The sequence below is a fragment of the Trachurus japonicus genome, chromosome 12 (genome assembly GCF_045865225.1).
Source record: "Trachurus japonicus isolate A0001 chromosome 12, Traja_1.0".
NCBI lineage: Eukaryota > Metazoa > Chordata > Actinopteri > Carangiformes > Carangidae > Trachurus > Trachurus japonicus.
In genome coordinates this window covers 24,427,314-24,450,543 of record NC_140918.1, presented here as the reverse complement: position 1 = coordinate 24,450,543, position 23,230 = coordinate 24,427,314, and the positions used below count along the sequence as shown (strand labels likewise).

The following is a 23,230-nucleotide window of genomic DNA, read 5'->3' as shown; positions in this document are numbered from 1 at the left end:
AAAGGAGTACATAAAGATCAGCTATTGTACAGACAGTGACATTCACCATCATCACGAATGAATAAAGTAATGCCTACATTTATAGCGTTAGAAGATGAACATTTAAAGGAAGAAATGGTTACAGTGTTATCATGAAATCATTGCATTTCACAACTTCCAAGACTGTCGCTGCTCCACATTTTCCATTTTCCAGTCTTGAGTAGGTCTTCACACATTTCAATGGGAACTAAATGCTTCTCATTTCAGCTCTGTCATGGTGACAGTCACACTGCGTAGCCGTACTTGCTGTCATATTCCACTGGTGTGCATTTGACAGGTGTACTGCTTGAACAGGGGTGTGCGCATGCCTCGCCATAAAAGCTCCCTTCAGTCCCGCCCACCTGACTGTAGACCACCTGTGGGTGCTGACTGGAGCTCCTGCTCGTGTAGCGACTGGCTGGGCGGCTTTCAGGTGGTGCAACGTCCTCCCTGTTTGACATTAGAGCAGAGAGACAAAAACAATATTATAGGATGTTACAGCAGAGGAAATTATTTCAGTTCAGTCATTTGAATTCAGGAAATTAATTAATCTGATTTCTCTCATGGCTAGTGGGCAACAGCAGCAGCTGAAGTTGTGGAATGAGCTTTAATAAATGTAACTCATTTATTGGGGGGTAGCTACAGCTATGTGTTGACCACCATGGACAGGAATTTTGTTGAAATTGGCTCAGGCGACTTATTCTAATCTATTTTTTTTATACAGTCTATGATTCTAATACTGAAGATGCAGTCAGCAGAAAATATTGGTAAGCACGTTTTCTTGACAACAAGTAGTTCAATGTAATGTAGGTTTCCATGTAGGCCTAGTCTTTGACTATAAAAGAGGTAATGAAATCGCATGTTTTGGCAATAGGAATGTCAAAACATGTTGGGGAAAAAACCCTGTTTGTTGTTTAAGTTGTTAAAACCATAGATACAATTATATTTTCTAGACATAAGAAAGATGGCTAGCAAGTCGCCATTTTGAAATGACGTGTTGTCTACGTAACAGGGTTGGTTGGTAGGCTACTGTAGGCTACCATCATACAGTGAACATATGGCAAGCAGATTTAACATTTAAAAGTTAAGTTTGACTATCCGATAACATTGTAGATATCAACAATGTCTTTCTGACTAGTCGCAATTAAATTTTGTTGGATTTTTCATTCAAGTATCTGTAATTCAGTTTTGCCTAGTCAAAAACATTTCAGATATCCACAACTACATTCTTCTTATCCATAATTGTAATTTCAGATAATCCACAACTACGTACATTCTTCCTAGGACAAATGACTTTTGCCATTCCTGTGTATGTGTATTACAGATATCTAGGCTACAATTCAGTTGCAGATATCCGCTATTAGGCTACGGATAGGCCTATCTGTAGGCCTAACTGAAGGCCTAACTGAATTATGACTATTCCTAATTCCAGTTTGAGATATCTACAGCGTAATTTTGCCTATAGCCTTCCATTTACAGATATCTACGATGTCATTTTGCCAAGTCAAAACTTAATTTAAGATATCTGAAAAGGGACAGATAGCCTAATTGAGGTAAATTAAAGATCTTGAACTGGAATTATGACTAGTCAAAATCAATTTGTAGATATCTCAAACTGGAATTACGAGGCCTACTACAGTATAGTCTTAATTCAGTTACAGATAGGCTATCCGTAATTCACATAGAGGATATCTGCAACTGTAGGCCACCTGTAGGCCCATATGGCCCTGTAATGACAAACCCCTACACATGAATGGCAAAAGTGACGTAATTTGTCCTAGGAACTGGAAGAATGTAGTTGTGCATATCTGAAATGACAATTGTGGATATGAAAAGGCTCGTTGCGGATATCTGTTATGTTAAAATGGCGTGAACATCTCTAAGTGGCACGTCACACACACACACACACACACACACACACACACACACACACACACACACACACACACACACACACACACACACACACGCGCCGATCAGACGTCAGAACCGTGCGGCGGTCCGTTTACAGGTGAAACCTCCCTGCACGGCACATCATCACCAGACAGGTGCAGCAGCGGTTCCTGGGGAGACCGTCGGCACTTTGACAACAATGAAATCCATAAAAATAGGCTAAGCTAAGCTAGCTAAAAACTTTTTTTTTTTCATTGCAAGTGGATAACAGGATGCCAACGAGGATGTGATGGAAATGGGGATAACACCAGTGGATTAACGGACGTTTGGAGCCTGGCTGACTGTTGAGTAAAGGTAATGTTTTCATCGGTGTGTGGTGCAGGCTGACGGTAGTTGCAGTAGTTGTGACTCGTGTTTGTGACAGTCATTTTGCCTCGTTTATTGTATGTGTCATGTGCTACAGACATGCAGTGGGATTCATAGCCTAGGGCCAGCCTACCTACTGTAGAGTCTATGGTGAAAGCTTGGACCTGTGTCTGGTGGTGAGGGAGGCTGCTGCTGTTTGGTCGCAGGTGTTTCCAATGAGAGAGACTCGTGGTGAACTTTACTGCAATCAGCGCTGATGATGTCACATACATGTACATACTGTATGTATAATATCTATGGCTTTTGTAGCCTACGTTCCTTTGCCGTGCTGCTGAAGACTGGTTGTTTATATGGACATGTAGTGTTGGTGTGTTGAGCTGGTTCCTCCTGCCTGTGGTGGACGGATGGGTTTTATGGGGCGTCAGTGGGGGATGTAGCCTACATGTAGGGTAGCCGAGGCCCTGTGAAAGTGAAAACTAACGGAGTAACGTCGGTTTTAGTCGGTGAAGGACCACCTGGACCCACCTTCAAACACTACAGGATTTGTTTTCTGGTCCTTTATGCATTTATTTTTGTATTTATCATTCAGAAAATATAGCCAATCAGAGAAGGGCTCAAAGCCTTTCTTCAGATAAAACACAGGAAAAAGTGTAAACTGTGGGACATTTAAAATATTGTTTATATAAAAAACCCCTTCAGTTATTTTGTACTTTGACTCTAACCCCATGACAGTGCTATTGTTTATGAAAGATGATTGTGAACAAAGTCATTTTGGTTCCCCTCTGTTCCCCTAATCCATATTTAACACAGTGTGTGTTGAGTATTTACAGAAGGCTACCGAGTGGAGCAATGCTGCCCCACTGGTGAACAACTCAAGTCAAGTCCTATGTTTGCTCCTAGGAGGACCTACCCTCACTGAGACCCTGCTTTCACAGCATTTCTGCTACTGAAGTTAAGTCACTCTGGTGCTGGTTTCAACCTGCAAACTCTGACAAGAAGCATAAAGCGCCATCTCCCCTCGTCAACACTGCTGCCAACAGTGAAGCTTAGAAGCTACTTTGCATTCTGCATCTATGTAACTTTGCAGCAGCAGCTGGGATCTCTTCCTCTGTCAAAGGAAACACCCGCACAGCTAATCGACTTTGGCATTTTGCTACTCCTGTGGAACTGGTGGAGGCCATGGACTCAGAAGGAAAACATCAGCTGAAATTATGAAATAATGTGCCTCAAGTCTAAAAGGCATGTGTGCCTGCTTGTGTGTGTTGCCATGCAACAGCAGGACTGCTATGAGCAAGAAAGTTAACAAACCTAAGTAAATCAATCTTTTAATCAGATATCTCGTCTTTCTAACTTTGATTAGATTTATCGTTTCATTTTTGTACTTTTATTGACAATAATTATATTGTGCACAAGTTTGACTTAAAGGTACAGTATGTAAGAAATCTAAAGCAACTGGCTGTAAAATCCTCCTAATATGTCACAGAGACTCAGGAATAATGTTCATATAACATGATGAACTCACCAACAACAATAGTAGGCTACAGCCAGAGTAATCGCATTAAAAATCTTTTTTTGCAGACTGCAAATCATGTTTATGTTTTGAATTTACATGTTTACATGTTGCGCCACCTAGCGCTCTCTCCCAGTCACGGCGGCGTCAGTGGCGTTTCAGCCTCAGTCTGCTTCCACTGAGCTGCTGCTACGGCTGGGAGGAAAAACCAGATCACTGTGTTTTGAATTTGACTGCAGTAACCGTTTTGCCCACATTCTTACATATTGCACCTTTAAGTAGCCTATATTTAATGACTGTGACATGACTGTTCCATTTTATTATTTTTTTTGTGTGTGTGCTGAGAATCACAAACATATTCAGTGCTTCAGGACCAACAGTAAAATCCTCCCACTATCGCTTTATTAAGATAATTACTTCTTCAATACTGCTACATAATGAAAGTAATTTCCAGGGTTTTCCTCCAGTCTCTGTAGCTCTCCTCGGTTTCTTTAATGGCTCATGCAAATTTATGGATTTTTAAAGGGGGACTATGCAAGTTGCAAGTTGCAACAGCTTTTTTGCTGTTTTGCTAACCCTCCTGTGGGCCATGTCTGTGCATTTGTTTTTAACGGAGCTGACAAAAAAGCAATCCATGGAGCGGTGGATAACATTGTATATCATATACAATGCTAGGATGTGTATTTATGTAGTCTTATCTGCCATAAACAAGAAATTACTGGCTACAGGGCGCGTTTGTGTTGCGTGTGCAGAGACGAAAGTTGGGACACCGGGTCAGTGTTGCTGATCTTGTAAGGTTGGTTTCTGGCGTGGAGACGCTGGAAGGCAGAGAGTTGCCACATTATGTTACTGCTGTTATTTGTGTTGCACTGAAGTAGCAAGAAAATCAGATGCTCCAAATTGAACATGTGCTAGTGCACCTACCCCCCAAACACACAACAGACTCTAGACATCTACAAGCTTTCTTCATCATGGCGCCATCAGCTTTACTATCAGCAGCACAGATTGTGTTATGACTGTCAAAAAAGGGACAGTTCAAACCCAGCGCTGCCCTTTGCACTGCATTAAAGCAGAAGTAAGCGGAATGTTTATTGTCCTAAATAGTCCGACAGCAATCACTTCTATAGAGTGTTTGGTCTGAAACACGGGTCTGTCAGTCACTCTGCTGTGTGCAGCCAAGGGATGTGCGTGAATGTGGTGACGTAGGGACGAGGACCAATAGATCCATGACGAGGGCGGGGGCTGCTAACTCCATCAGCTGACAAGAAGTTAGCCAAAACCACCGGATCACTTACTTCTGCTTTAACATCAATCTACCAGGTTGTCTGCCCGTGTGCCTGTTGTTGTATGTTTACGTATTGTTTTTACATGAGCGTTTAAATTTGCACTGCAAACTCTTTGGTAATGATGCAAAGCTCAAGTCTTTTTCTCATTGCATGTGTGTATTTTTTTTAGACAGAGCATTATATCAGTTCAAGTGCTATATTATCTAAGTGACTCATCCAAAATCTTTTCTATCTGCAGTGTTCACCTTGAAAAAGTTTAGGAACTGGCAGATGTGAGAGGCACTACTGTGGTGTGGCTCACATATGCTTTTGCCACCTCTCCTGTATTAGCCTTTCTCTACAATGTCATGTTAATGTGAAGAGAGTTTAACTGCTGCATGTCACTGATATGGAGAAGCTCGTATCAGGATTGAGGCTAGAAGTGCTTCTCTGTCCTCCCACACTGACACTGCTCCCATATCGACATCTACTTTGAAAGCATGTGGGCTGTTTTCAGCGGCATATGAGCCACAACTCCTAAATGTTTTGATAGATATTGTTTATTTGCAAAAAAGAGAAATCCTCTCAGAGATGTTACGACTGAAGGTCGGCCACAGAACATCGCCCCTGGTGCAGCTGGATTTATGTCATAAGAGCCCCAACAAAGAGGCTGAATCAGGGCCTTCTCTTTGAGGCTAAGTACATGCTGCCTCCCAGAGAGGTCTCAACTAAAGTAGTTCTGCTCAATAGCTTGAAAACCTACAAATGAAAATATGAAATGTTGGATACTTACAAACATGGATTGTGGCGTTTTTCCCAGAATTACTAGAACCACTTCAAGAACGTTCAAACCCACAGGCTAAGTTAGATGCATGTACCAAATCAACCTGTTACCATCTAGCAAATGGCATGAGAACATTATAAGGCCAGAAAACACTCAACATGTCCTCATCTTCAGCAGTCGGCTTGGTTAGGCTACCTGAAGTAAAAATAAACAAGGGGAAGCTGTGTTAAGCTAACATGCCGTTAGATGTAATGAAATATTCATCTTCCTTATGTCCAAACTTCAGCCAGTAAAGTAGCAAGATCCAGCTATCATCAGCATGCTACAGTGTAGTTTACAGCATGTTAGCAAAGTAACATTTTCTTTGTAGAATTCACTGTTTTGTGGTCTGACGTTGACACTCAATCTTAGAGCCATGATGCCAGCATTATGGACTTGGTTTTAGCTTATGCACTGTGGCCCTGGCCTTACCATGATGAGTGTATTACAACACACAACAACACAAAGGATTCCAGGGAGTTGTCCACAACTAGGCAACATGTTGCTGTACCGATTAGCCACAAGCAATAACATTCAAACAGTCAACAACAGCTTTGTTACGCGTGCCCTCGGCTCTCTCCTCCCACTACAGTGAGGGAGAGGGAGTGTTTAGGGTGGAGAGAGGTGTGGCTCTCTCTCTGATCACACACACACTCTCGAACACGGTGGGAGGAGGTTTGTTTTCCTTTCTCCGTTTTCCCCCTGTTTCGTTCCAAGTGTTGTGGTTTTATCATTCGCCTACTGTATGTCTTCCATGCATTTAGGTCGCTGGGCTTTGTTGTTTTAATTTGCGGTGTAGGCGGCCGGTGGTCCTCTCTTTCCTCTGGTTTTGGTTCTCCTGTTGTTAAAGTTTAGGTAGTTCCTTTGTTAGGCAGCTTTAGTTGTCGGCAGAGAGAGATCCTCTGGTCAACTGCTGGGTGGGTCTTTGTCCTCCGTCTCCCTTTTGCTGAATTCAGCCGGCATCTACATTCCTTTTTGAGTTTGGTTTTGATTCATATTTCATTTTGTCTGATTTAATTCAAATAGACTTGGATCATTGTTTTTCAAAGTTGAAAACCTTTGTTGGCGTCCTGCTTTGCGTTCGAGCCTTTGTTTCTTTTGCTTTGGGGCCGTAACAACCTTGAAAACTATTTTCTTATTGTCCTATAGGTGATTCGTAATTTGATATAGTGAAGTTCTTATTGATTCAGAATTTGCCAGCGCTTATTGGCTACCTTGTGCTTGACTCTGTTATACAGTTTGCTTGCTTCATTGTATTGTTACATGTTTAAGAGCAGCTACCTGAAATGACCGTGCAGTATACAATGAATAGAATTTCAAGGGAGTTCCCTGCTACTCTTGATTTTTGATCTTGTTTCTGTGTTGGCTCAGCACCCTCCTGTACAAAATGTGTTTGACAAACTCATGACCTTATCTATCCTTCAAAGGGAACCACCTGAGTTACTGTAATTGCTGTTTGCCAGCATGCACTCCAGTTCAAACCCAACACAACAATCACACTCTTTTTCAAAGGGATGTTTTCCCTGGACCATCAAATGATAAAACGGATTGAATTATCAAAGCATTAAAATGGCATTAAGTCTTTCATATATATTTTTTTTTATTCCTGTATTTGTTTTTTGTTTTTTTTACTGTTTTGATTTAATTTTATTCCATTCTACTTTAAAAATTGACTTCTCTAAACACTCTAATGTATTCCTTTTATGTAAATCATCTTTATAGGATCATTTTTGATCTCAGCAAATGTGTTTTTATGCAGCGACAGAGAACATCAAGGCATTAGATCTGTTGATCTCGACCATTTTGTTCTGAGTGGTATGTAAGCATTTGAAGGTAGCCTTAAATGACACTGCTGCATGTCCCTGCCTGAATTTATTTATTTTTCTGTAAAAGCCTGCATATATTCAAAGGGCAGAGAGCAAACTGTGCTGCCAGCCTCATATGAAAGTTGAATTGAAGAAAAGACAGATTGTCACAACATATTTATGTAACTGTGCTAGATTTTGTGTCTGGTAGGACAACAGCTGTTTCTAGCTTCTACTGTTTGGGGATACATTGCATTTAAACTATTCTTTCGAATTTGTGCAAAAGAGTGTGAAGAGCTGGGTTTGAACTCACAACCCCCCAAAAAATAGAACTATTTGTTCTTGTTTACATGGTTCATTTAGTCCAAAAATGTTTCCTGCTATGACAACCATTCACTTTTTGGAGTCTGGTATGCTTACAAATCTACATAAAATGACCCACAGCAGCCAGTGACTTTCTTTTCTTTCTCTCAGACGACTCCAAGAAATTCTATATGTTTGGCCTGATGCATTCATTTTGGTCACTAATCAATGTGTTGTCTCTCACTTGTTGTGTTTATGTGTCTGACTGTTTTTAGAGTTTTTTTTTAGAGTCACTGAATGTGTGGGAAATGCTGCAGAGCCAAAAGAAAAAAAAGTGACACATAACACCTAAGTAGTAGTTAATACTCTTGTATGTAGTTTTGTATGGATTCTACAAACGCAGGATAAATGTATATGAGCTGTAGAAATGCTAGCAGGCCAGCCGTTTCCAGTATCTACTGTATACTGCCTAGTCCTGCCTTTTTCATATTAATGCAGGATATAACGATCTCCTTAGCTACCTTCAGATTTTTTGCCGAATTTAAAACAAAAAGATGTTTACTGAAAGCTGACTACAGGCTTTAAACTGTCATTTAACTGTATGAGAAAGCTGAAAGCCTGAAACACTCAGGGGAACCACTGACTCTGGAGAGCTTTTTGTGTTTCCTAAAGACAGACAGACAGTCAACAAGAAGAAACTTTTAATGATTCCCACTCACTCTCAGCTTTCAGTGGCAGTGTACGGCAGAGCTGATGTGTACTTTCATCGTCAGCAATTATATTTGCATCGATATATTTGAGGAAAATAAGTTTGCGTCTGCATTTTTCGTATTAGACTTCAGGATAGAAATTCCATTGTGTTGCTGTGCAATATTGGATTGAAGAGAATTGTGAACATGGCAAAATAAAATGGATCATATCATTTAGAAGAGCCCCATCTGAAAGGTCTAGACTTGTGTGTGTCTTTTCTATTGCTATTCAAGTTGCATTTACATATTTCTGTACTGTTTTTTAATTGAAGTCTAGGGTTTAGTTTCTATTTGCAACCAAATAGCTTTGAAGTGTGTTATTTTGCTTCCTCTAATACACATTTATAATTGCTCCTGTCTTTGAAAGTTGTGCTTTTGATGACAGTTCTTTTTTATTATTATTATTATTATGTCTCTTGAAGCAGAAAACATCTTATCCCTACTTCATGGAAATGTAAAAATCTGCAGTGCACACAATATAGGAACATTCATGAGCTAAGCTAACAAGCTGACTACTCAACACTGTCACAGGCAAAGGTTTCTCACCCGCGGGACTTTTTGGTGATAAATGAGGACTATAGTAGAAACTTGCCAGACCCTATGTGTGGATTTGTTCCTTCCTTTCAGCAGCTCAGCAATCAAACTGTTGAGCTGCCAGTGACTCTAGGTATATGTCCTACTCTACTGTCTCTGCTGTAGCTGTACAGTACCTGATGTCGTTGGAAAACTCCTTTTCGTAGTGACTTCTGTTGCTCAGCTTCCAATAAATAAGTCCAATGATTACCAGCAGGATGATGATGAGAAGCAGAGAGCCCACAACGGTGCCAACAATCACAGCTGCTCTGTTTGGAGCTGTAAAATGAGTACGAATAACAAGGAGTTATAATCTCAGAACTTATGTGATGAAAATGAAATGGAAAGAATCCAGTGTGGTTCTTTCCACTCTCTAAAGCTAAGTAATGTCTTCTCACACACGACAGGTTATGGTGTCTCAGTCCAGTGAAAATTATGTTTGTAATTTAAATAATTTGAAAGACAAACTTATTGTTACTAGGGAATAATTTGACATTTTATGATATGCCTTTTTACATTCTTGCCGAGAAGAGCAGTGGCTTGCTCATCTGGACGCTACACCAAATGAGAAATGATAGTGGACAGTTAGCAGATGGCTAAGCAAAGAAAGTTTTTGAGCAAAGACTGGAAAATGGTAACTAGTGCCTTCCAAAGTTGACGAATCAACACATATCTCATGTGTTTTGTCTGTAGAAATATCAGAGTGAAATGGTGTTGTTGTTTTTTTTATCAGTTGCTTTAGCAGATTTTTCACCCAGAGGGAACTTCCTGCAGATTGCCTGTAGCCAGACTTGTTTTTGGCTTTCAGATTTAACTAAAAAAAAAAAAAAAAACATATTTCTGAGAATATTACTCATTCATTATATCCATGGTTCTTAGGCAGGATGTAAATGTAGAATATGTATATGAAGATATGGGTTTCTACTGGATAAAGATGCATGAGCAGCTGCAACAAAAACACAATGTTCTTCTCTCAGACATTTTCATTTTTAACCATGTCTCAGAGGCAAGCAGGTATAATTATGGAAATATATTATCAGACATGAATCATCAAAGAAAAGAAAAGAAAAAGTGCAGTTAACTTGTTCATTTTCTATACATTCTCATTAACCCTCTTGTATATTCTTTGTGAGTGTTTTTTTAAGCTTTAGGGCTGGAACCTCTCTCTGAGACGGGCGGCACCCTGCACTTGAAATGAAAATGAATGGTTCCGTGCCGAAAGCCAAAAATGTGAGCGCTGCTGAGACTTTGAGTTATGGACTGGACAAGATGTAAGACAGGGGGTCTGCTCCACAGTCAGGAGGCACACAAAGACACACTCATTTTATGGATCCACAGAATGTAGTGTACTTGTTAGAGTCTGAGTCCCGGGATGATTTACTCTATAATGGTATGCTGAATCACTGACTGTACTCTGATGCTGCTCTCACACTCACCGCTTTTATTCCTCTGAGAGACAGCTCTTGTATGTCTCTGCATTACTGTTCATGGACTGTCCTCCTTTTCGTTTTATTCCATTTACACTCGGTCAACTAATTGGAACTGACGAGGTGTTTTTAACCGAGCCCTTTTTTTCTGGTTTGATTTACACCTGATGAAGCTGTTAAGGACAGTCAGCACACCAAATCATCTCAGCATCACTCATGAGTGTGTAATGCTGAAATGATTAGACAAAGACAGTGAAGACAAAGTGAAGTGATGATGACTAAAGTTCCCTCTTGCCATTGTGTGTGACCCTCCTGTCCAAATAACTCAATAAGGATGATTCACAGAGTCACTGAGTGCCATGATTAAAACCAATTGTGTGTGTGTGTGTGTGTGTGTGTGTGTGTGTGTGTGTGTGTGTGTGTGTGTGTGTGTGTGTGTGTGTGTGTGTGTGTGTGTGTGTGTGTGTGTGTGTGTGTGTGTGTGTGTGAGAGAGAGAGTGTGTGAAAGAGAGAGAGAGAGGTGTGAAGCGAAGCAAGGAAACGATTGTGGCACATGCACAAAGACAGTTAAGTCGTACAGGATGAAATCTAGGTCTTTCATGATCATGTGACTCTCATGCATGACGTTTGTCGCGGGGGTGCAGTGTTTTCTTACGTCTGTTCGCTCTCAGGTTGATCCTGCAGTGTTCGGCTCCAACAGCATTGTTTACATCACAGCGGTAAATTCCTGCAAAGCTCTGTGAGTGGTTGCTGATTTTCAGCTCCCCGCTCCCACCGTCTGAGGTACAAACACACACAAACACAGATCAACACATGCAGCACACTCTGCATACACAAGAGGCTAAAATGGAGGAAACATCGGGTGGGATTTTCCTCATGAAGACAAACTTAAAGGGGCCATTTATAAGTTGTGGAAGGTGGCGGTGGGTGGCCGTCGCTTGACAAGAGATTAGGCCGTCATCGTGTTTACAAGATAAGAGTTTATAATACACCCTTTGAAGAGTGCTATATCTTCAGGGCAGACTGGAGGCTGCAGGAAGTCGCTAATGGAAAGTGATGTAACAGTGGGTTGGTATATTAACTTCAGTAGAAGAAAAGATGTGATAGAAATGAGAGGCAACATTGGTGTTGCTCTCCACAGCTGGAGACAGCTGTTGGTGAGCAAAGGAATGAAGTTTGATGCTGAGCACTTCCTCTAGACTGTTAAGTAAACAGGTCTTTATGCTAATGCTGGCTATTAGGAAAACTTACAAATGGCTCCTTTAAGTGAGACATTCTTCATGTTATGAATTTTCATCAAAAAATATGTAGATTTTCTATCTGTTCACACAGATTTGGATCCATTATGCCTGCGTCTCCTGCTGCAGGAGGACATCGACTAATGCAGTTTACAACAAATAATGTTGAGAATGACAAATGCTTAATGTAAAAAAAAAATATGGAAAATAAAAATGAGGAAAATGCTAAATAAGTCAAACTGTTTCACAGAATCAGAATAAATACAGAACCCTTTCTCTTGGAGTAAAATGTAGGCGCATACTGTACATTGGGAAAAAAAAATGTTTTCACTGAGTATTACTCACACAGAATCACATACAGTACCACACACACGCATGCACGCACACACGTTCTCTTTGATGTGTAGTAGCATGGTGACGTCAGCAGAGGTCAGACTTACTCTGTGTGGCTGTAGCGGGGACGGGGTCGGCGCTGTCCCTCCTCCACCTGTATTTTAAGGGAGTGGAGCCTCTTGCAGACTGGCAGTGCAGCGTCACAGCTTCTCCAACCAACTCCCCTCCTTCCACCCAGCACTTAGGTGGAGACGGCTTCACTAAAACCATACAACAAATGGATCACTTCATGCTTCCGTCTCCATCTTGTTTCGTTAAAAAGGCTACAGCTCAATAGCTCAGGAATTGAATAAGAGAGGCAATTAGATGCTTGGAAAATAAATTCACACCATATAAATGACTATAGAAACAATATCCAAGAGTGAAAAAATCTTAGAAATAATGCATTGACTATACACAATAAATAAATATTTTAACATCATCAAAATCAATACGTAATGAAAGCTTGATGAGTTTATGATGAGTTGGTTCAACCCAACATTGTCCTGCTCTGACAGAGTGAAAGATAATAGAGACTGGTATCGATCAGGGCGAGGCTGATTGGCATGAAAAGATCTGAAGGTAGTTTCACATGCAACATTTCACACATTTCAGTATGGTCATGTTAATTTATACAAGAGTAGAAGAAATAGAAAGTAGAAGAGCCTGGTCTCAGTCTCTGTCAAAATGAAAACAGCTGCTGGCTGTCTTCTGCCATTCGAGGCTTTGGTACAGATAATTATTTAACAAGGTGCTTGTTTCATCTGATACAGCTTTGGTAACAAGCAGTGTGTTGAAAGTCAGTGTGAGAATTGAGAACTGAGAAATAATTTAGCTCTAACAAGTCAGTTGTCCCTCTGATTATGCAAAATAAATGGGTCAGTTGATCAAAAAATCTGTTTTGTGTGCAAAATGATGTGTTGAACAAGCTCCAAACTTGACTGCTGGACGCTTGTAATGTAAACCCACTGAACCTGGGCTGGATGAAGGCGATTTTGAGAGTTTTAGTTTTTGACATGATTGGACAGATGATGCTGTTTGGGGAAAAATCCATTTAAAGCATTTTTAATTCAGTCCATAAATGTATTCAGGTAATTCAGGTAAACAAAGATATTCTGGAAATGTAAGTTTAGTTTGAGACAGTAATGATTGCCAATTATTTTTTAGTTCTTTCCTAAGTGCTTTAGTTCAGTTTACTTAGCTTAGCAATTTTGTTTCCTCCCGTTTAAGTCGCCTTGGACATTTTCTCCCTACTCTCATTCATTCATTCATTCATTCATTCATTCATTCATTCATTCATTCATCTATTAAAAAGAACCAAGTGTAAAAAAAAAAAAAGAGAGGGGCCCAGACACAACGAATTAACATGTGTAACAAAAAATGCAACACATTTTACAGTACGGCAAACCCAAAGATACTATTCTCTAGATACTAGACTCTATATAATGTCAACATACTGACAGCATTTGGGTTGGACTTATATTGACTTGACACATATCTACAATAAAAACACAATGTAAATGTTATATTAATATTTGCATGGGTTAGACATACAGTATATTTCAATGTATGAAATAGTTACGTTAAGTCCTAAAAGGTCCAATGTGTATTTTTTATGTACATACTATTCTTATACTGTTTGTTGATGTAGGATTGCATATGGGTTGCATGTGCAGCATTATAGTTCTTGTTAATCTCATAGAATAAGTGATTAAATTCAGTGAAGCTGTGTAGAAAGAAAATCATTGCTCATCCCTATCATCTGCGCCACCATAATAAAACTGATAGACGTCCATCAGCTGATTATTATCTGTCATATCTTCAGTGTTGTCCATGAAAAGATAGAATAAAAATATTTACAAAAATGTGAGGGTGTACTCACTTTTGTGAGATTCATATGCTATATTCTATTCAATATGGACTTTGCTTTCCATCCTTGTACTTCATTCAGAGCACTTGAAGTGCAGTTTTCCTTTTTGAGACAGATCAGCATAACCATGAAACATCACTCATTTTTCATTGAATGTAGTATTCAGGCTTGAAATCATAATAAATAAATCTTCCATTTGAGGTGACCCTCTTCCACCCAAGCTACTGCTTAGGCTCTTCAAACAAAATGAGTTGGTGAGTTGGACCCGAATCAAGTAAATTACTTCACCTCTTTGGCAAAACCTAAGACTGAATACACAGACAAATGCCTCTAAATGAAGTGGTACTCCAAATTACTGTCGCCTTTTTTCAGTCCCTCATCAACAGCTTATTCTATATCAGTTTGAGTTGAGTTTCTGTGAGACATCCTACAGTCAATTCCTGAAGTTAATTCATTTAACTGCAGTGGTCAAAACTATCACAGCTTCCTCTAGGCACATATAGCAGTGTGTGTGTGTGTGTGTGTGTGTGTGGGGGGGGGGGGGCACTGGGTGTGATAATAAGCACAGGTACTGTAGAGTTTTGGGTGATAGAATAAAATAAAATAGAATAAAAAACACCTGCAACTTGACCAAACGTTATGGAACCAATTCTCCTGAAATGAAATTTCCTTTAGAGAACAAAAGCTGCAGAGACAGGAAAGCCATTATCTTTGCCTTTTTATCCATGTGGCCCTAAACAAAACCAACCTCCACAAAGTAAAGAACAGTCAAGAATCATTGAATTCTTCTTGGTAGGCGGTACTGAAACATTTTGTAAAATGGGCATCAAATAATATTAGAGGTAAACTGCTACCTTCCCATAAACCAAACAATAACATAATGATAGCTACAAACGATACATTCAGGTGACACATGTTAACCCCAGGATGAAACCCAAAGTCTTACCCATTACCACCAGTGACACCTTGTGTGAGTCCACTCCAGGTGATTTCTTCACCTTACACTGGTAGGTCCCACTGTGAGCAGGGGACAGCGGGCCCATGGAGAGCGAGGCGTCGCCCATCGAGGGGTCAGGAGCAGCAAAGCTGAGACCTTTGGCAAGAGCGTGAGACCCATGGACGTATTTAGTTCCACCACTGTAAGAGATCAGCTGATGGAAACATGGAGAAAGGGAGATGTGAGCAACAAAACACCTTATTGTTAATGTCTGAGGGATGGTTTTACTTTTCAAAGGTCTGGTGACAGTAAAGGTGTGCCTCAGCCTCACAGTGACAGACCCACCATTAATAACCACTTTGCAGCTGAACTGAACTTTTCGGCCTCTTTCGCTCAGTGTTTTGGTTTTTGGCACATTTGTCAGGGTCCTCTCTCAACCTCGTTTCCAGCAGCAACAAGCAGCTGTTTTCAGTAAACAAGCTCTGATAATCCAACATTACACTACAGGCCCAGCACCAAAAAAAACAACAGATGAAGTTTCCAACAAGCTGTTAAATAAGGGATATCTGACTGTTACGGAACCAGTGGGCTACAGTATTGCCTTTTGAGACCAAAATGCTACACACAGGAAGACAGAGGTAGATTGCTATACTCTGTCTTACTGGAATGATGCCATTTCTTCCTGTCTGCTGGGTAGCTAATTATCTGCCAACATATTAGCGATGCAACCGCTGGATTTTGACTTCCTCCACCCTCTAGATAACCAAGGGCAGCTTTAAATTTGCAGCATACTCATTTTTATTTACTTACCAGTCAAGAACTGAGAGGACAGGGCTGTTTAAGTATTCAATTTGCACAACAACCAGTAATTTACACACTGGCCACTCGTCCACAACATCCTGTGGTCACTCCTAATAACTGTTCACTGCTCTAGGGCAGAGACAATAAAGAGGAAAAAAAACAACCTCTGTACAAGTCTTCAACACTAATGACTTATTTAATTTAAAAGGCAAATGGGATAAACAACTAATTCCTGTGAAATTAGGGAGGTGGTGGGACCTCATCCACACTCCAGTCTGCTGGACTGAATTCTGATATAGACTAATAGAGACACAGGCGCATTACATTAGGTTATGAATTTGAAAAGAGGTGTGAAATTTGAATGAAGCTGTTTTAGAGATGCTTAGACATTAAGGTTGTATTTCTGGTGGTTTTCAAGGCTTCACGCTGATCTTGTTATGTGGTGTGCTCTGCGTAACCCCCGTTATCTTTTTTAGTCAGTACACTGCAGGTGAGGTTTGTACAGAAATACCATGTTTAGAATTACTCATTTGGCAGATGACTTGCGAGTGAGCGATATCACAATGCGTCAGTGCAGTAAGATACCGTAACGTAAGTCTTCAGTACTAAATCTGTTCAATAAGGCAAAGTGCAAGGAGATCGGGTAAAGAAGTACACTGAAAGTGCAGAGTAAGTGCTAGTTAGGCATATTGGAGGTGTTAGGAGAGGAGGTGCTCTAGGAGGAGATGAGTCTTCAAGAGATTGTTGAGGATAGAGAGGGCTGTTCTGCTCTGATAGCAGAGCCATATGTGTCCTCAGCATATATGAAAAAAAGCTTCATGAATAAATGAATAGTGAGTGCATAGTTAAAGCTTTTATTTCTGGGTCTTCTATTTTCTGAGCAATTTGCACCAAATTGAATTAGTATTATTTTGGAAATTGTTAGTTCCCCAAAACACAGATAATTCCACACCCTAAATATATGTTTTTAAGTATGATTTGCATTATTTTAATTCATCTTCTTACCATCTGATCTTTCTGCGTGGTGTCTGGACTGACCACCGACCATTCGATGTCGAGTGCTCCAGTGTCGAGGGGGCTGGGCGTGTACATGCAGCTCAAGGTCAGGCTCTCTCCCTCGGCCTTCTGGACGGTCTGTGGACCCATGGATGTCACCTGCATCCCTCGTGCACATCCCAACTCTTCAGAAATTCAGACAGGTCTTTAAAATTAATCACAGGCACTTAAAGGCTGTCTCTTAATCCCTGCTTTTAATCCTCAAGGATAAGTATTATTTTTATGCATTCACGAAACCAAAGTACACGGTTTCCATGCACACAGTTGTAAGGATACGTTTAATATTGATTCAGTTTCTCTCTCAGAGAATGTGTGACTAAGAAAGCAACCATGGTAGCTGCAGCCAAATTCCACTCAGGAATACTTAAAGGACTTAGTGGAATGACATCAGGAGCTTTTTAAGACTAATTTCATACAGTGGATACAACAAAAAAGAACCCAACAAGCTGCACTGCAAAAAACAACAACAAAAAGAGTCAGAGGTAAAGTGTGTGCAGTCCAGTACGTTGCACTGCTTTTGTTCTTCAGGCTCGGTGCTTCAATGCATTCAGTTTGAAATAAAATAATAGATACTACATTAAAGAGCCAAGCTTTAATTTCATTCAGTTTGCATCAATATTGAATGAACAATGTGTGAGATAGTGCCCTTTTTAACACGGAGAGCACCAATTGCAAAGGTTCAAAAGTAATTGGAGACCCGGCTGCTGAATGTTTCATAGGCAGCTGTGTGTCATTTCAGCATTAGGTCATGGACTAAAGAGTTCACATGTGAAGTTGATTAAGAACTGTCATTTAGGTTGAAGTGGAGCTGTCTGTCAATATGAGGAAGATGAATAAAGTAAAAATAAAGGGTTGGTACTAGGGCTGTCAATCGATAAAAAAACCCAACTAATTAACCGCACAATTTTCTGTAATTAATCGCATTAATTGATCAACGAATGAACTGCATTTGTCCACTTAAGACTGAAGCGTATAACGAATATTTATTTATGTTAAATCATCAAATGAATGTAGAATAAACACAAATAAAGTATATTTAAATTTAAAGACTAATTTAATGGCTTTCTTTAAACTTTGAACACAGTTTCGCTCCAAATTTGGCACAAAGAAAGGCACCATATCCTCCAACAGAAATACACACATACATTGCACTGAATTTGCCTCTAAATTAAATGTAATGTAGACCGTTCGGTTCATTGTAAAACATTAATTTATTGATGGTGATTTGTGTACATACAGAGCCCTGAGGCAGCGCTGCTCTTCTGTCCAGTTCATACATGAAGCTTCACTTTTCATTCAAAAACTAGTCAATGACCAATATTTATCTCCTAAACAGAATGAAACCAGCCGGCGGTAAGCCTCTAAAGACCTGCAGGTAAGTTAATCAGCTCTCTTTCTAAGACCGGGATGACGACGCAGGTTGACCGGCCGATCGGCTCCACAGACCGGGCTGCTGCCTCTGATATGACCTGCTGGTCCTGGTCTCTGCTCCCACAGCTGGAGCTTCACTTCTCCCAAAACGTCGGAGCAAACTTCCAAACAGACGTCATTTGGATAAACTAACCACATATTGGGCATCTAAACGGTTAATTCCTCACATGAAAAAATATTCAAACATAATAAAGTGACTGAGCAAACTAGAATTAGTCAGCTGGCCACCAGGGGTCCCCCTTGTCAATATAGGTGGTTTTATTGAAGGACTGTTCTTCTTCTCCTTCAGGTGAAATGGTCACTTCCTGTGTATCTGATGTTACAGTACCTCGCGGTGTATGCCTGCTCGCGTTGATGAGATAAAGTCACTTTGATCTGTAAAGTTCACGTGGTCCTCTCTCTTTTTCCTGCATAAGTTACCACAGTGACGAATAACAGCACTACAGCTGGTACATCGGTTTGCCTGCACACGTCACCACGGTTATGGGTCAGCCGCCACCGGAAGTAAACAAAACAACATAAATTGCGTTTATTTTTTTTTACACATTAAATGTTCAAAATCAATCGCCAAAATGAACGCGTTAACTTTGACAGCACTAGTTGTTACTAGTTAGCAGGTAAGGAAATGCAGGTAAACAAGGAAATGGGAAACAAGCTGGGGGACTGAGGAGCATAAGGAAAATGATCAGCATGAAGAACAATCCCTTTATAGCAGACGTGCTCTTGAGGCTGTAGCTGCCTCGCAGACATGATTCCCCATCAACGTTCAAGAGACCTGCTGACCTTTACCCCAGAGGATTCACTACAAGATGCAGACTAAACACGAACAACAGAGAGGCCAAGCTGCAGTTCGCAAAAACATACAAAAATAAACAAGTAGATTTCCAGAACAATGGCCTATAGGGGACTGATGAGACAGAAATCCACCGCTGTCTGAATGATGGAAAGAGGAACGTGAAGAAAAGAGCAGGAAGACCTCATGGCCCAAAGCCACCACCTCATCTGTCAAACACGGTGCTGGTTCTGCTACAGCTCGGGCATGTAAAGTGGAAGTGGCACACTGATCTCACAGCTGACAGGAGGAACCAGGATGAATGCAGGAGCTCAGGCTCGGCCAGATGCATCAAAACTCATGAGGCAGCATTTCATCACCCAGCAGGATAAAGATCCCCCAAAAATTTGGATAAAGAGCTTTCAGGGTGAAGAGGTGCAATATCCTCCACTGGCCGTGTCAATCACCTGATGGATCTGACTGAGCTGCTGAAGACCGCTCTACTGACAGAGACCACACAGCAAGGAGGAGCTGGAGGAGCTGGAGGAGCTGGAGCTGGGAGAGCATCACCAGGGAAGATACAGACTAGAGTCTGCTGTCACTGACTATAACGGACACAAAATATTCAATTCTACACGATTGTGTCTGACTTTATAAGTACCTGTTCAAACTTTGGACAATAAGAGGATTGTATCTCCCATTCAGTTCTGTATTGATGCAAACACACTCAAATCAGTTATTTCATTTCAAACTGAATGAACAGAAGGACAGAGACTGCAGGAAAAAAAAAACTCTGTTTACCTCTTGATAAAACAAACTTTGCACATCTTTTTTATTGGCAATATTATCATGTCCTTCACTATAGTTGAAAACGTGCAGAATTACTTCAAGTCCATGTGGAGCGAGTACAAAAGTGCTGCTTCCCTGATTCACTGTAAACTATGAATGCGTTTAGTTCCATTAATCCCTAATTCCACAAAGGCTTCTTTTTGTTTTCTTCTTTTTTTTGTCAAAATGAATGTAAGTGTGTATATAATAAGAAGGCAAGAATGCCCATTCAAGAGTCTGTGACACTGTGGGGAAATGTGTTCAATAATATAGGGAATGAAAGCACTGCACTTTTAATTACTTTTCTTTTCTGTACAATATGCTTCTAAAACTAAACAAACACTTGAGTCGTGGCTCAAGTGTTTGTTAAAAGCATATTGTACAGGAAATGAAAAGTAATTAAAAGTGCAGTGCTTTCATTCCCATTTGTATTATTATTGTCATTAACAACATAAAACATACGTTTATTGAACTGTGTGCATTTGAATTCAAAAGCCAAGACATCAAAAGAGTAGGGGGGAAAAAGCAGAACATATGAAGTCAAATCCCAGGAGTCAACAACAGTCGTCTGGAGGCATAATCTCAAAGCTTTATTGGACAACCCATGAGCGCCATGGTAACGCATGCGATATCTCATGCCACTGAGGCCTAAAGCTCTGCAGAGACGAGACATGAAGCTGCGGGGATCATGTGAGCTTAGTCAATGGCAATACAGTGTTACAGATAACATAGGGAAGAGACGTGTCAGTATTTTTTTTTTTTTTGGTTATGTTGTTTGTGTTTTTCGTTATTCTTACCTGAGCTCAGGAGAGTGGCGGTGCATAACAAGAGGCCAGAGAGCCAGTTGAATCCGTTGAGGGAGGAGACTGACCTCCAGCGACTGCAGCTCTGTCTCAGCATCGTTTTCCCGTTCCAGATAAAAATCACTGAAGTCAAGTGGTCGAAAATAGAAAGCCTTAAAAATGTCCAACAAATGTAGCATCCATCAACCAGTGAGAATTGTTGAACACTCAAACAGTTTGAAGAAAATTGGGGGGAGAAACAAAAGGATGGATGAAAAATGAGCGCAGTATTTAAAGCTGCTGATGGAGGTTGAGCTGATCCTACCTGAGTGCAGATATGTTCATCCAAACACCTGGCAGTGGAATACAAAGGCTGGAGCTGCAACGTCCTGCCTGCTGCTCTCGCTCCTCCCCCTCTCACCCCTCATCACCATAAAGCCGTCTGGTTGGACGGCTGCTCCACCTGTTTTACCTGTTTGCCAGGTGGTTTTCTCAGCTTTACTTCTAACACCATCTAACTCTAACCAAATATTTGCACTCTGTTTTCATCCACAACCACAAACAAAAACTAGGCCAAAGTGTGAAATAAAATTACAATCGATTTGCATAAAACCAACGACGACGTGCTTGAAGAGATTAGCGCCCTGCCAGTTGAATAACAATGCAAAACGATCTCTTGTTGAACAAGTGAAACTGGAGGAGCAAACATATAATTAGGTGGAGTTTCTGATGGGGAGAGTTGGAAACCCACAGTGCTAATTTGGTGGGAGCTCAACTGTATTGAATACCGCTTTGTCTATGGTCAATAATAGTTAAAGCAGATATCAGTGGAATGTTTTTGTTAATATAAGTCCTAAATAGTCCTATTTTCCGTCAGCAATCACTTACATGAAGTATTTCAGCCTAAACACGAGTCTCTCCGTCACTCTGCTCTGCTGTAACCCGAGGAGAAAATGTTCCTTGTGGGATACAAGTGTTATCCAATGAGGGGAGAGAACGGCATGAAGGGCTGTGTGTGCAGCCAAGGGATGCGCGTGAATGTGGTGACGTAGCACGAGGACCAATTGATGCCTGACAAGGGCGGGGGCTGCTAACTCATGGTGCGTTCAAGGAAACTCGTACTTTGTGTTTTTCCTTCCTGTGAAGTCATACCAGTTCGATCTGGTACGAGTTCACGGGTCGGAAGTTACGAGTGGCCGTTATAGGGAACTTTCACAGACAACAGGACGGTAAAAACACGAGCTACGGGTTACCTGGAACGCTACCAAGTCGTAGTTGTGACTTGAAGCTGTAACTTACGGTTTCAAAAGCCTGCCTTGAACGCAGCATTAGCCGAAACGGCCGTGAAGCTGATATCTGCTTTAATATGTTTGTTTAGTTATTGTCTCTCTGTTCACGTGTGCCCATTGGCTACTTGGTAACTTTCTTTCATTTGAACATTTAATAACATTATTAGTGTCTTCCTCAGCCCAAAAGGCTTCGTAACAAAAGAAATCAAAATTGTCAACAAAATTAAACATGAAAGAAAGAAAGAAAAAAGCTTGAAAGGAAGACAAAATCATCTGCCACTTGCATAAGGATGAACACAGCTACTGTGCACTCCCTCCTATTATTGCACACACAATACACCACACACCACCTCTCCTCTCATTTCTCAGCTGCCAGTGGTTTCAAATAATAAGGAGGAAAAAGGGAGCACAGGAAGTCTCAAGTGACGAGAAACTGGTTGTTCAGCCAAAAACACAAGCCAGCAAGGTTTGTGTACATTACCAGGATGCATTAACAAATAATAATGGTAAAAAAAAATAAAAAAACGCAAAGCTTATCACTGTGTCACATCTACAGGGAAGGAGCCTCTGTTAGTCAGAAGAAGTGAAGTAGCTTTGAGCAAACACATGAAGAAAATAGATCTGTGATAAAGGATAAACATCTTTATCTTAACTATGGACGTATCAAACACATCAAATCTTTACATTGATTTTTTTTGTCATCGCTGCAGTTATACTACAAGCTTTGAGTGATACTTTCATTGTGAGTGCTCGTATATATAGCCACCACCTCGTACATTTGTCTCAGACTAGAGTGGGATCCATCTACTATAAATACCAACTAAACCTGTGTGTGAATCATGTGTGGCATTCTGTGAAAGAGCTTTATGTTTACTATGGAAAATAGTTGTTTCTATGACTTTATGTGTTGTATGGAGAACACATTTGCCACAAATGTGTTTTTCTCACCTTCACCATCAGTGGACAATGTCACATTTTTATCAATCATCTGTTATCGCACACAGCGGGTGTCAGCACTGCAAAGTCAGTGTTCACATGCTGTGTACATTGTTACTGAATTTAAATACTGAACATCTGACTACAGATTTCACCACCCTCAGCAGTGTTTTCCATCTCATCTCC

General features: G+C 40.6%; 1 protein-coding gene across 1 annotated transcript; it reads right to left on the bottom strand.

The window, feature by feature from the left end:
• Positions 1 to 13: 13 nt before the first annotated feature.
• On the bottom strand, positions 14 to 20,967 carry vsig8a (V-set and immunoglobulin domain containing 8a). Its single transcript, XM_085793902.1, has 7 exons — positions 20,835 to 20,967; positions 16,956 to 17,131; positions 15,159 to 15,363; positions 12,411 to 12,563; positions 11,388 to 11,510; positions 9,443 to 9,584; positions 14 to 468 (listed from the first exon to the last, which is right to left on the bottom strand). The coding sequence occupies exons 1-7, from the start codon at positions 20,935 to 20,937 to the stop codon at positions 264 to 266; spliced, it is 1,107 nt and encodes a 368-aa protein (XP_085650028.1). The 5' UTR covers positions 20,938 to 20,967; the 3' UTR covers positions 14 to 263.
• Between the last annotated feature and the right edge of the window lie 2,263 nt (positions 20,968 to 23,230).

What these genes read in the sequence shown, in the direction of transcription:
- vsig8a (XM_085793902.1), bottom strand. Translation starts at nt 20,937, where the DNA reads ATGCTGAGACAGAGCTGCAGTCGCTGGAGGTCAGTCTCCTCCCTCAAC. An exon ending in CGCCACTCTCCTGAGCTCAG is followed by an intron (nt 17,132 to 20,834) that starts GTAAGAATAACG and finishes GAATTTCTGAAG; the next exon opens with AGTTGGGATGTGCACGAGGG. An exon ending in GGTGTCACTGGTGGTAATGG is followed by an intron (nt 12,564 to 15,158) that starts GTAAGACTTTGG and finishes GTATGGTTTTAG; the next exon opens with TGAAGCCGTCTCCACCTAAG.